The 13885-nt window shown below is 39.9% G+C and overlaps 1 protein-coding gene across 3 annotated transcripts in view; it reads right to left on the bottom strand.

The window, feature by feature from the left end:
- The window catches only part of EXOC4 (exocyst complex component 4), a 750068-nt gene that overhangs the window by 401306 nt on the left and 334877 nt on the right, over nt 1-13885 (bottom strand). For 2 of the 3 annotated variants that reach the window (XM_003983067.5, XM_045052771.1), the window contains exon 10: nt 9098-9194. In XM_003983067.5, the coding sequence (XP_003983116.1) occupies nt 9098-9194 (97 nt within the window). Of the gene's footprint in view, nt 1-2252; nt 2432-9097; nt 9195-13885 lie in introns of those variants that run through there. The other variant, XM_045052769.1, reaches the window with a different exon arrangement.

The following is a 13885-nucleotide window of genomic DNA, read 5'->3' as shown; positions in this document are numbered from 1 at the left end:
AAAGGAGATGAGGAAAACAAAGACCATAAAAAGCAGAAATTGAGGCTGTTATAGGAATGCAGATTTGGAGTTCGGTAGACCTAAAATGGTCTAAAATGGCCTAAAATGAATGAACCAGATTCAGTCACTAATCAGCAAGAGTTAGTGCCAAAAAGTTGAAAAGATCTTCCGTGCTAGGCCAGGTTTAAACTAATATATGTAAGATTCGTAAGTAGTTCATGATCACCCAGAATTACTTTCTATTAAAAAAAAGATTAGATTTGTTGGCAAAGTTTGTTTCGAAAACCCCACAGGCCCTCTACAAAGCAGCCCACCAAAGCATACTACCCCTTTACGAGGAAACAGCCTCGAGTTCAGCCACAACTGTTCTTTAAAAACTCCCAGATATCTGGAATGTCACACGGAATAAATCCTTAATAACATGTTGATAAGCTGATGGCATACTAACAATGGCTCAATATCTTTGGATAATATCATCGAAGCGGGCTACGTACAAAAGACTTATTTTCCGTCTCAGGAGACACAACTGTCAGCAGGGACAGAGATTTTCACCATACCAAACAGGTCGTGCTAATGACTTCACTCCTGAAAAGAAGCCTTCCTGAGTGCCCCAAATCCAGTAAGATGAGGTGTTAGAAGAGTATTCGCTGATAGTCACTGTGTGGGGCTTTCTCTAAACCTTCAGAACTTCTGGAAGTTTCAGATCTAGTCCCAAAAGCTTCTAAAAAATCTAACATGATGCCTTCCTTGTTGTTTAGACAAAAGAGAGAAGTTTCTCCCTTGACCATCCTGTGTACTTGTCTTCCCCCACATGCCCGCCAGCAACACACACCCCTCTTCACGTTCATCTGTTCACTGTTCCCTGACCGTCGCGTCTTTTTCCTTTTCACGCACCATCTCCTCTGCCCAGGTCACTCTGCCCCAGATATTCACACAGCTTCCTCCGTCTCTTCATTTTCCACAGTCCAACCAGATGTCATCTTCCCAGAAAGGCCTTCCTACTCCACCCTACCTGAAACAGTGCCCTCACCTCCAGCGGTCACTTTTCAAATTCCTAACTTTGATCTACTGTTCTTCCTAAAACTATCACTACCTGATACTGTTTCCCATGTGTGTTAGTTTACTGTTTTATTGTCTGACTTTTCCACTGGACTAAATTCCACAAGGGTAGAGACTCATTACTTGCTAGATGGAGAGGAGTTGCACCAAGTAAGCGCTCAATAAATTTTATTAAATGGATGAGCGAATGGATTTTTATTATGCTTAATTATCACAAGGAATTTTTTATGCCTTTGATCTACCAGCATTGTCGACGCGATAAGTACTGTAATTAATAAAACAAAAAAAATACAAAATGCAAGTGTTAATCACAAATGCCATTTACTTTGGAATATCATGTTGAGAAACCTGACCTGCTGCATTAATGGCATCATCAATTTCGGTGCCTTTCACTGTCCGAGCTTTGGTTTCAACCACTTCCTGACCTCCCGACTTCAAGCCCTGCGTTAACAATCACAGGCCTCTCAAAGCAATTTCACAGCCCTAACTGCCCCTACCCAAGCTGCTGCTAACTGGCTGTTGCTACATCTGACGAGATTAACTTTTCGAAGTTACTGTTCTCTGTAATCGGAGACAAATATGATTGGATATTATGATTACGATTACTTGCTCCTACTGCTGTGTGCCCTCAGAATGGCACACAGCCAACCACAGAAATTCTGACCACCACCAAAGCTCAAGCTGCCAAGAAGTTTCATCCCCCTAACTAATCTAAATGCCAACCTGCTCCTTACTGACCAATGAATATTTCATCTTTTGTTCTACCCAGAGAGCCTTTAATTGCTGTCTGGTTTTAATGAAGTGTGGCTGATAATAAATAGTGAAAAATGCTCACGGCCCGGATATTCAATATTCGAGCTGTGTTCAACAGAGGAAGCATCGGTGACATTTCTGCAACTTAAATACCATCATCATCCACTCTGTCTCCAGCCTCTTACCTCTGCCAAGTCACCCCAACTGCAAACATCTGTTCTTCAACTGTCTCATAAGAAACATACTTCATATATGCAAAGTGGTCATTACCCTAAAGAGCCAAATGTCTTTCAAAAGCTAGTTGAAGCAAATAAGCAAAAAGAAACACATTGTCATTTGGATTTTTAAGTTTTAAAATGTCAGGGCTTTGGAGTCCTTAAATATTATAAAAGCATGTCCCAGTCACAAAAGCACAAACTTTTGAAAGGTAGAAAGCAAAATCCAGACCAATCAACTCCTTTATTTTATAGACACGGAAAACTAAGACACACAGGAATTTGGCCAACATAAAAAATTAAAATGTGGTCACTCCTACCCACCCCCAGCCCACATTCAGTGATCTGTCCTCTCCATCGGGCGATACAGAAAACTCCTTTCCATCGAAACAATGGCTCCAGTGCTGAAAGAATGATTAAATACATCATTTAATAAATTAATTTCCTGAGTTTGTTCTCATTGCAAAATGTAGTGTGCATTTTCCACAACAGAGAATTAAGGTTAAATGAGGCCATAAGAGTGGAACCATAATCCAGTAGGGCTGGAGTCCTTATAAGAAGAGGAAGAGGTCACATCAGGGTACAATGAGAAGGCTTCCTTGGACTCAGGTGTCCTTATTCCTGCCCTGTCCTAGCTCTAAAGTCTGAGAACTTTTCTTTCTCAAGCAGTGATGAGCTACATTAAATCCCACTACTTCTCTTCGATGAGTCCACCTTTGAAAGCGAAAACCTCCAGTAGTGAGAAGGTTGAGTGCAACAGACTCAAATATATAACTTCGTCTTTTTTTTTAAGTTTACTTATTTATTTTGAGAGAGAGAGTGAGCAAAGAGTGAGTAGGGGAGGGGCAGGGAGAGGGAGAGAGGGAGGGAGGGAGGGAGAGGGGGAGAGAGAGGGGGAAGGAGGGAGAGGGAGAGGGAGAGGGAGAGGGAGAGGGAGAGGGAGAGGGAGAGGGAGAGGGAGAGGGAGAGGGAGAGGGAGAGGGAGAGGGAGAGGGAGAGGGAGAGGGAGAGGGAGAGGGAGAGGGAGAGGGAGAGAGAGAGAGAGAGAGAATTCCAGGCAGGCTCCACACTGTGGAACTCATGAACCATGAGATCACGACCTGACCAAAGTCAGATGCTTAACAGAGTGAGCCACCCACGCATCCTGGTAACTTCATTTCCATTAGCAACACTTCCCACCAATTTGCCTCAATGGCCCAGAATGTATGCAATAACAAATGCACGCAATAAATAAATAAATGAGAGACTAATAAAGCTTGAGGTGGTTTTTTTTTTAATGTTTACTTATTTTTGAGAGAAAAGAGACAGAGAGAGACAGAGAGAGACAGAGAGAGAGAGCCAGCAGGGGAGGGGCAGAGAGAGGGAGACCCAGAATCTAAAGCAGGCTCCAGGCTCTGAGCTGTCAGCACAGAGCCCTATAAGGGGCTAGAACTTACAAATTGTGAGATCATGACCTGAGCTGATGTCAGACGCTTAACTGACTGAGCCACCCAGGCGCCCCATCTAATTTAGTTAGATGCTGCAAGCATTTAGACTTTTAAAGGAATAATTTTTGTTGTCACTCATTTTTTGCTATATGAAGGAAGTATACTAGCAATCAAAGGAACGATATGCTCTCTGGGAGCTTTTAGAGAATAAAGAATAGTGATAAATGAAAAAACAAAGGGAGAAATAATTTCTCCCTCCTTCCCTGCAAAATCTCACAAATTTTAGGTAATTTCAAATTTCCAGAAATGCCTACATTATATATTAATTATAACTAAAAAGTCTTACTTTGTCAAACTGTGATTGATACCTCAATAAAATGCACTTTGTTGGCAAAGTTTTTTATACTCAGCTCACAGTTAATAATTACCATGATGTAACTAGTCAGAAATAATTTTTGTAAAAAAAATCCAAATGCATGTCAGATCTAGACAAAAGGAAGTACGTCAGATTTCACCAATAACATATTTTCTTCCTGTTTCCCCAATTCAAAGCCTAGAAAATAAAATCCATTTACTAGAGCGAATACATCCATTCCTCATGACTATTTCCAGAGAAAACTAAAAAAAACAAATATGTCAGTGGGGAAGGGAGGGTGGGGGAAGGTATTAGTCCTATCATATTCAGGGTCTCTATTTTGGTGAAATTATGTCAGAATCTACCTAAGTATAAGAACCTCTTCATTTCAGTATGTTTTGTTCAGTGAGACCCAGAGGTAGCAAACTTGATGAGATGAATCCTTGCCATCAAAAACTTCCATTAAGGGTTTAGTTGCACACAGTGTCTTGCCAGGCTACGGGTAAAGCAAGCAAGATAATACTAGATACCTCATCTTTCTAAAACTTCATTCTCTGTGGCAATTTTCTGATTTCTTAACCGGAATGAGAAAATAGTAAGGAAAATCATTAAATACGCAAGTCAAGGAGACAGCAGAGTAAACGCAGAGTGAACAAACTGGAAGTCGGCGTATTTGTCTCCAACACCCTATGACATTTCCTAGTGAAGAAATGGCAGTACTTAGGAGAAAAGTGCAAAAATACACTAGCAAGGTTGCCAGATCCGGGACCTTGTACAATGATGTTATGGGAGGACAGGAAAAATGACTGCTAAGAATACAGAAAACATAATGCATAACAGGAATCCACTGTGCGGTGTTCTGGAATAGGGTGGTTCAGAGTTCTCAATGAAGAAAACTTTTGTGCTACAGAGAATACATTGGCAATTAAATGAAAATTATGAAAAGAATATTTTTTTAATGTTTATTTATTTCTGAGAGAGAGAGAGAGAGAGAGAGAGAGAGAGAGCGAGCGAGCAGGGGAGGGGCAGAGAGAGGGAGACACAGAATCCGAAACAGGCTCCAGGCTCTGACCTGTCAACACAGAGCCTGATGCAGGGCTCAAACTCATGAACTGTGAGATCATGACCTGAGCTGAAGGCAGACACTTAACCGACTGAGCCACCCAGGCGCCCCATGAAAAGAACATTTTTAATAAATGAAGGGCCGACTAGCCACATGCAAAGTTCAGGAAGACAGAATACGAGTATTGCTAGACACAGGGGGAAAGTAGCAAAGGAAAAGGAAAGCCCTAAACACTTGAAATGGTTTCTGGCTTCCAAAGAACACTATCTCCGTTCACGGAAGGAGAGAGTGTAAGAAAACAATGGCAGTGTTGAAATGGGTGATAAAAGCCAACTTGTGATAAGTTCCTTCTGAACTCACTTTCTGAATAGGATGCCAGTTATAAGTAAAGATTATTATGATCCATTAGGAGAACAGTTTGGGGAATGAGGATGGGAAAAGAACAAGTCACTGCAAGGGAGAAGCACACAAGGGAGTCGAGGCGGTGCAGTACTGGGTGGAAGGGATGTGACTGCTCACTACTGTCCAACTGGCTTCAGGAAAGGCTGTGCCCATTTGCACACCGGGTGTAAGAGATCATCTCCGTCCGCGCCAATAATTGGCGTTTTGGGGCTTCTCAGTTTTTGCCACCAAGGCAGCTACTGAGTGAGTACCTTTTAGGCAAGAATTTCATGTTATTTTTTGTGTGTCCCTGGGACCTGGCATAGAATCAGAGTCCAATAAATAATCAGTGAGTAAAACCGAACAGAAGGAACCTGGATCTGCACCTAATTTGTTGAGGCTTTCACTTTAAATTTCTTATCCTGTGTTTTTCTCCCCTCTTTCCATTCTTCCAGGCTACCTCTCCCATAGTTTATCTTGTCTTGTAAATAAGAATGTGCAAAATCACATTCACTTTGAGCTTGCACGGAAACACAACAAGGGGCATTCTAGAGGATGGAAAATATATGTACACGTATTTTGTTGGAATAATCCCATAGAAATAAGAGTGACTATTTCTAAAGAATCCTCACCTAACTTACAGAAGGGAAAACATGTATCATGAGTGCTCAATACACATTTGTTGATCATGAATGACTGAGTGGCCAGAGGAGAAATGAAAAATTTAAACACTGAGTAAAAATGAAATGCACTGGTATGATAAGGTGCACTTTCCTCTCATTACCAAAACTCAACTTCCAAACTTTAGAAGAAATAATAAATCTAATAACTGCCAAATCTGTAAGTGTAAAAACTAAAACAAAACAAAACTGTAAGATCTTAATGATTTGAAGTCCCTTAAGCCCATTACGAAGTTTCAGCTGAGACTCTATATGGGTTTGAGAAGCAAGGTTTCCATTTGAGCCAAAGGCTAATTCAAAATCCATAATGATCACCTGCTTAGAAAGGAATTCACTCACCTTGCAGACCACATAAGATTCTTGTGGCTTCCATTAAGAGTTACACAGAGAATGACTATAAACCATGGCATGCAACAAACATTTCTCCAATTCTAATCAATAATAAAATACTGAATAAAGATAGAGACCAATCAAGTGTGTAAAACCAGTACGAGCACTACCAAGCCTTAAAACCGCTCTTGTAAAGCAGGATAAATGCTAAAAAATAATAGTCAAAAACTGTAATACATTAAACTCTATGAGTATTTTTGCAAAAATGCAATTTATTAAGTGTGAAATAAGGATAACCTTTTTCCACCATTCTAACTTCACCTTAACAAAGGGAAAGAAAAAAAAAAACCTTAGGGAAAAAAAATCTCTTGAAAAGTGGTTATTGATAATATAGCTAAAAAACTTCCAAAGATCTTCCTCTATGCTTTGGAACAAATATAAGCATAAGGATTTCATTTATCCATGCAAAGGCATAACTTACCAGTAAATTATGGCGCTAAATCTAGGTTAGAAGATGCCTATAATGATTAAGGTATTTTCCCATTTTCCTAACAATTAGCAGCTCTAAGTAGAAATCAATTTAATTGAAGAAGAAAATGAGTATTAAACTAAGTACCAAAGTCAGGTGAAATAAATATGAGCACTGTCACTTAATCCAGAAATTCTGTATGTTCCAATTCATACGTTTATATATAGAAAATCAACTAGATTTATAGAGGAATAGTCTTAATTCTCTTAATTCCGTGATTCTTAAATTACACGATTTACTTGTTGTGAATGTTTGCTGAAACAGGTTTTTTGAAAGATTAATAATGCTTCTTTAAAAATCTCTTCTTTGGGGTGCCTGGGTGGCTCAGTCAGTTAAGGGTGCAACCCTTGGTGTCATCTCAGGTCTTATCTCAGGGTTGTGAGTCCGAGCCCCGAATCGGACTTCACACTGGGCATGAAGCCTACTTAAAAAAAAATCGGGGTGCCTGGGTGGCTCAGTCAGCTGACTGAGCCGACTTCGGCTTGGGTCATGATCTCATGGTTCATGGGTTCAAGCCCCGTGTTGGGCTCTGTGCTGACACCTCAGAGCCTGGTCCGGCTTCGGATTCTGTATCTCCCCCTCTCTCTGCCTCTCTCTCTCTCTCTCTCTCTCTCTCTCTCTCTATCAAAAAATGAATAAACGTTAAAAAAACTTCTTTGTTACTGCATGGAAGGATGTCTTTATTGTTTAATTTACATATTTGTGTTTCTGCATTTAAAACTAATTTTGAGTAAAGTATTTCAGCATAATTTTTAAAACTCATTGCTTAAATAAGAGATCTGAATCGAACTCATTCCAATGATTGCAATTTAGTAAGTCTTGGTTAATGAAAAGGTAGGATAATTCCAGTAGTAAACTGCTCATGTTTTAGAAAAGTACATTCAATATTCTATCTGGACAATTTAGCAGCATCTGCTTACCTGTTATTTCAAATGCCTCGAATATTATATTAGTTACATAAGAAAGTTAATGGGATGATCTGAGGACCTAACCTCTAATGAACCCAAGAGTTTCTGGTCCATTATATGAACAAAGCAAAAATAAATACTGGCTCATCACAGAGAAAACATACACTTAATATTACATCAGATATCTGTGTCCAAAGAGTACCCTTTTTTAAAAAAAATTTATTTTGAGAGAGAGAGAGAGGACCTGCACGAGGGGTTGGGAGGGGCAGAGAGAGAGGGAGAGAGAGAGAATCCCAAGCAGGCTCTGTGCTGTCAGTGCAGAGCCCCACATGGGGCTCGATCCTACGAACTGTGAGATCATGACCTGAGTCGAAATCAACAGTCGGACACTTAACCTACTGAGCCGCTTAGGTGCCCCAAAGAGTACCCTTTTTTATTGAAGTCAACAATGCTTACCATTTAATTCACCATCTTAATCTTTTTTAGGTATACAGTATAGTAGTGTTAACTCTGTGCACATTGTTATCCAACAGTTCTCTAGACATTTTTCATTGTGCAAAACCAACATTTTAGAGCCGCTGAATAATAACCCCCTTTTCCCTTCTTCCAAAAAAGTTTCTTTTTAAAGGTATTTAGGGCTTTGAAGTTTTTTAAATGGAAGTATCACAGATTTTTATTTTCTTATAATCACAGTACCACAATAAACTGAGCAACAGATTTTATTCTGGTTAGCATCAAGCTGTCCTTTAATATATAAAACCATACATACAACTGCTATAATGCCTTTCGGTTTTGGTAAGTCATATTTGTTCAAAGATTTGCCAATCCTCAAAGGATATCTGAATCATTAATGTAAATTAGGGAGACAGATCATGGGTCTGCCATGTTTTCCTGTAAAGGGCCAATGTGTCAATATTTTAGGCTTCGTAGGCCATATGGCTTCTCTTGCAAATATTCAACTCTGCAACACCATAGCACAAGGCAGCTATGGACAATACATGAATAGATGAGCATGACTGTGTCAATAAAATTTTAGTGAAAAAAAACAGGTGGCAGACTAGATTTCTCCTGTGGACCATAAGTCGCCCCTCCCTGAAATAAACACAGAAGGGAAGGGAGGGACAATGACAGAGAGAGGGAGAGGGGCAGGGACACAAAATAAAGAAAATTTTTAAAAAGTATTCATGGAGTATTATTCCTGAGAACAAATAGGTACTAAGATGAGTTGACATTATTTGTTTTATTGACAAACTTTAATAGTAAAGCCCTAGGAGATGCAACACTCTTTTTTTTTCTTTAGGACTTGTTTCAATGCTGACTGACCTATTGGCATTCAGTGTATCGGCATAAATAATGAAAATATTGATTTTTCAGTAAGTACATAGGATTTGACTTACCTTAATAATGGATGGAATATGACAGTAATATTTCTGGCTCCAGGTTTGCAGACAAATTTTGTTCCTCCACCTTCAATTAGGTTGTCATCAGGACCCCCTTGCAGGAAAAGGAAGAGAGATTGAGCTTACTAGAACATTCCCCAAAAAGAAACCCGGGCTATCTAGATGAATGTTATACCGCCATAAGAAGGACTGTCTTTGCAAACAGTTGCCTTCAGGTCTACAAAATTATTTGGAATGACTGGACCCAGTCTTCTTGATGACATAACCGCAGGGGAGCACTTTCACTCTGGAGTGAAAATGTGGAAGCACAATAAAAATAAATTGTGTATTTAAAGAAAGAGGGTAAGGCATGACCCAGTTGAACATGAAAGTTAGGATCTGCTCTCAGCAGTGTCCATCTTGGACAGTGCAGCACATGAAACTTTCCCAAAGAGGAAGTACCATCCAAGTTGTCCGGGGCAGAAAAGGTTGGAGCAGAGACCCATTCAGACCTAACTGACCACACTTCACCAAATCTCAGACCCCATTCATTGTAAGACACATTATCGAGTAACACTAAATTTAAGAAAATCCTGTTAATGGGGGTGCCTGGGTGGCTCAGTCAGTTAAGCGTCTGACTTCGGCTCAGGTTATGATCTCACGGTTCATGGGTTCGAACCCCGCGTCGGGTTCTGTGCTGACAGCTCAGAGCCTGGAGCCTGCTTCGGATTCTGTGTCTCCCTCTCTTTCTGCCCCTCCCCCACTCACGCTCTGTTTCTGTCTCTTGAAAATGAATAAACGTTAAAAAAAAATTTTTTTTAAATCCTGCTACTGAAACTATATAATGCATCCTTATCTTTTTCTCATTGAAAAGCTTCTTATAGTTTAAATATATACAAGTATGTTATATAATTTATAAATATTTATTTAGGGTTTTTTAAGACTTTAAGGTTTTTAAAATAAATAGGTGTTTACCATAGATCTCTCATACACATTTAATATGGGAGAGTGAGAAAAATGAATTATGATGTTCTTAAAATTACGTAATTTTCAGAATCCAGCTTTTCTTAATGACTCAGAGTTGTCAATATCCTTGTTTTCTAAACGGTGTCACTAAGTGGGTTTCTTACAGGAGTTCATCCGATATTTTATGCCAGCTGCTGATACCGATCCTGCAAGGTCTAACATTGGTATGCACTTGATGCTATCAGAAGGTTTAAAGAGAAGGTGTTCCAATACTGACCAAGACTCATGCTCTTTCCTCAAAAGGCCCCTAAGAGGTTCATTAATTGAATCAGTGAAGGCTCATGGTATGAGGACTACCCACTCAGCTCACAAACACTGAGGCGAAAACAACTCATTTTGACCGTCTTCTGGTCCACAGCCATTAATAACATGCCATAGACTTAATACAACATCCTGATTTCAGAGGGTTAAAATGCGCAAAAGTGTGCATCTTCGGGTGTTGGGAGAGGTGCTCCCCCTCCCTCCCACACCATTCACATTACCTTCCATTAGAATGAAAATTAATGTAATCCCTGGCCTCTCTCTGTCTTTTATGCACTCCAGGGGAAGTGAAGTGACTCCCTTGGTAAAACTGAGAAGAAAAAGCTGAGTACGCATGTCTCAGCAACCTCCTTATTCCACTTTAGAAACCAGAATGCCTGTAGATGGTGTTGTCTTGTCAAGTTTAACTAGAAAGGTCTTGCCTTGTCAGAGAGGGATGGAGTGGTCCAGTCCCTTCTGTAAGTGGGTGAGTAAATTTGTCTAATTTTGATTTTCAGTTAGCAAACTCCTTTGGCCCTCAAAGAAGGCTACATCTTTCAGTCTGGCTTATACCAATAAAAGTTGGTATTTCAGCTTCCATCTGCCCGACTTATGTTATTTCCTAATAGTTTCAGAACTCTGACAGTAAAGATAGATGCTATTTCATGGTCTTCCTCAAAATCCTAACAACCTACACTTAAATTATTTCATTTCTTTTTTGAAATTACATTTTCCTTCTAATTATAGTTCTTTGCATGATACCAAACACAACTAAATCTCATTTGATTTATTATCTATCTTAACGGTCTCGGAGGTATCTTGGAGATTGACTGATAAAAACGTGTGAAGCCTCAGAAATCCATACCCTGGATCATCAAGACTTCCCAGAAGCATCAGAGTCTAGACAAATCCCATTTGGATCAGTTGTCTCCACCAACTAATCAGAGCAAGGCTTTTCTTAAGAAAAACAGAAAATATAATAGTATGTACAGCTCTTGGTTGAAAGTCATAAGCTATTTTTCTCATGGAAAAAATCCATGTTGTATTTACTGTATTTGCACCAGAGATATTAGTGTTCTGCTAACTCAGTGGTTTTGCATAAGGAGAGCATCAGGGCTACCACAAACATGACTCTTTTAACAAAATCCTTCTCTCGAGGACACACGGTATGGTCACAAACAGAATAAATATATCGTCTTTATCAATACCTCTCTAAGATCATAAAATGAAGCCAGCGCTAAATTACCAAAGAAACGTGTGTGTATGTGTAGGAAAAAAAAAATAGGTTATCTTCTGCACTCCAGGAGCAACATCAATAACTTCCTATGAAATAAATCTACATAACAATATAATACATTCATTTACTGAATATGAACATTTCTCTTAAGAACAAATGTGAGTTAGACTACATGATTTCCAATGATTTCTAAAAAAGTCTCAGGTTCAATAATTTTAGGTCCTCGATAATTATATATAGACCTGATTAACTTAGCTCCAGTCAAACTAGTATGTTCATGCCTACCAAATGCACTGAATACACACACACCTCCGTGCCCTGGTCCACAACGGGCTTCCATTTCCAGGGCCCTGCCTCCTCCCACCATTCCTTCAGGCACCACATCTAGCCTTAAACTTGTCAAATGGGGGGGCACCTGGGTGGCTCAGTCGGTTAAGCCTCTGGCTGTTGGTTTCGGCTCAGGTCATAACCTCGCGGTTTTGTAAGTTCAAGCCCCACATGGGGCTCTGTGCTGACAGTGCAGAGTCTGCTTGGGATTCTCTCTCTCCCTCTCTATATGCCCCTCCCCCACTCATGCGGTCTCTGTCTCTCTCAAAAATAAATCAACTTTGAAAAATTAAAAAAATAAAGGTTTAAACTGTCAAACGGCCTTCTCCCAGGGTCCACAATTCCCTTAACAGTGACTTCATATGTGATAACCTATATAACCTTAACTTAGGTCACTCTACTTCCATTTCTTTTCTAATACTTATGTAACATTTTCGAACCTGGAATGGAACTTCCTGGAAAATGGTTATAAAAGCATACACTTGCTGAATGAAGGAAGAAACACCTAACTTAGATGTTACTGGAATTATATGAGAAAGTATATGTGCAAGTCCTTTGTAAACTGTCAAAAACCTAACAAACATAAGCAATTCTCTCTGTATCCCCAGAGCCTTATGGGTAATAGGTGTGTTTAATCACCATTTGTGGATGACAATCATATGAGAAACATAGATAACAAAAGATCCAATACCAAAAATAAGGCCCAAGGGCCACGAGAAATGTCAGTGACAGGGAGATTAGGCTGTGAAATGGCCAGCATCTGGCTGGAACCTAAGTAATAGTTGCATTTGTTCCCTGTTAGCTCTAGAAAGGTGATTACTGCTTTCCAAAACAGGGTGAAACTAAATAAAAAGTAGAGCTTGGGAAGAAATACCTCAACCTCCAACCAAAATTCCACCTATAGGAACCTCATACATGCTTCCAGTCCCGTCGCAAACACCATCTGTCCTCCATCTGATGTGATTTCCTCTTTGCGACAAGTTCAAATCCAGCTTACTATATATTACCAATAAACAGCACCAACCCAATGAAGATATTCTTGTCAAACCATTGTCCTAAAATAAACAGGTAGGAACCAAAAGTAAAGGCCGTGGCCAAAGACCATATGGTCTGAGTCTCTAATCCTCTGAGATTTAGTCTAGCATTGCAATATTCCGGGTGAGAAACACACGCCTCCTCACACGCCTTCCTGTAATCAAGCAATCTGGGAGCTGCTGTCACGAACGTTCTTAAGGAACATGTTCAATCCTGAGAAGAGCACGAAAGGGGCCAGAGCATCTCCTTCCCCTTCATTCATTATGCTTACAGTCTAATCTCAGCTGTCAGAGGCCGGGTGATAGGCACCAGAGGAAATGCGGAATGATGATGGATGGTTAGAGAGAAAGAGAAACTGACAATAGTATCGAGTAGAATACATATTGTGCAGAAAGGGGAGGAAATGCCCCAGTCATATTTTAGTTTCTAACAACGAGGACAATGGTTTGACAGGCTCTTGCAGACAAGTGGCAAGAGGCCCCAAGGCCACCCAAAGACTGCTGGGATGGCAGCATCTTAGTGCTCACAATCTGGGCTTTTTAGAATTCGTTGACACAGAAGTGATTAGCTCCTAAGCTTATTTATTCCTTGATTCTTCCCAACTGGAATTTGATGGCATTTATAATGAATATAGTCATGTTAATAAAACAGAAATCGAAAAGCCCAGCCTCAGAAAGAAATGGAAACAAATGTTCTCGCTGCGAGGACTACATGGTATGGTGGGAAAAATCAGTAAGATCGATGTCAGACCCCAGATGTGCTACTTGATATTGTGACAGAATTATTTAAATTTTCTGAGCCTCAGCTTTCCCTTTTATAAAATACATACTGAAATAAACTCTTCCAAAGACTTGTGGTGAGAACATACTCAAGGGGATTCAGTACAGGGTTTGATACCTAGTATATCTCAAATAAATGGTCTCCTTTTCTCATTAGAATTA

The sequence above is a fragment of the Felis catus genome, chromosome A2 (assembly GCF_018350175.1).
Source record: "Felis catus isolate Fca126 chromosome A2, F.catus_Fca126_mat1.0, whole genome shotgun sequence".
Taxonomy (NCBI): domain Eukaryota; kingdom Metazoa; phylum Chordata; class Mammalia; order Carnivora; family Felidae; genus Felis; species Felis catus.
The sequence above is the reverse complement of the archived record's forward strand: the minus strand, read 5'-3'. Positions and strand labels throughout refer to the sequence as shown.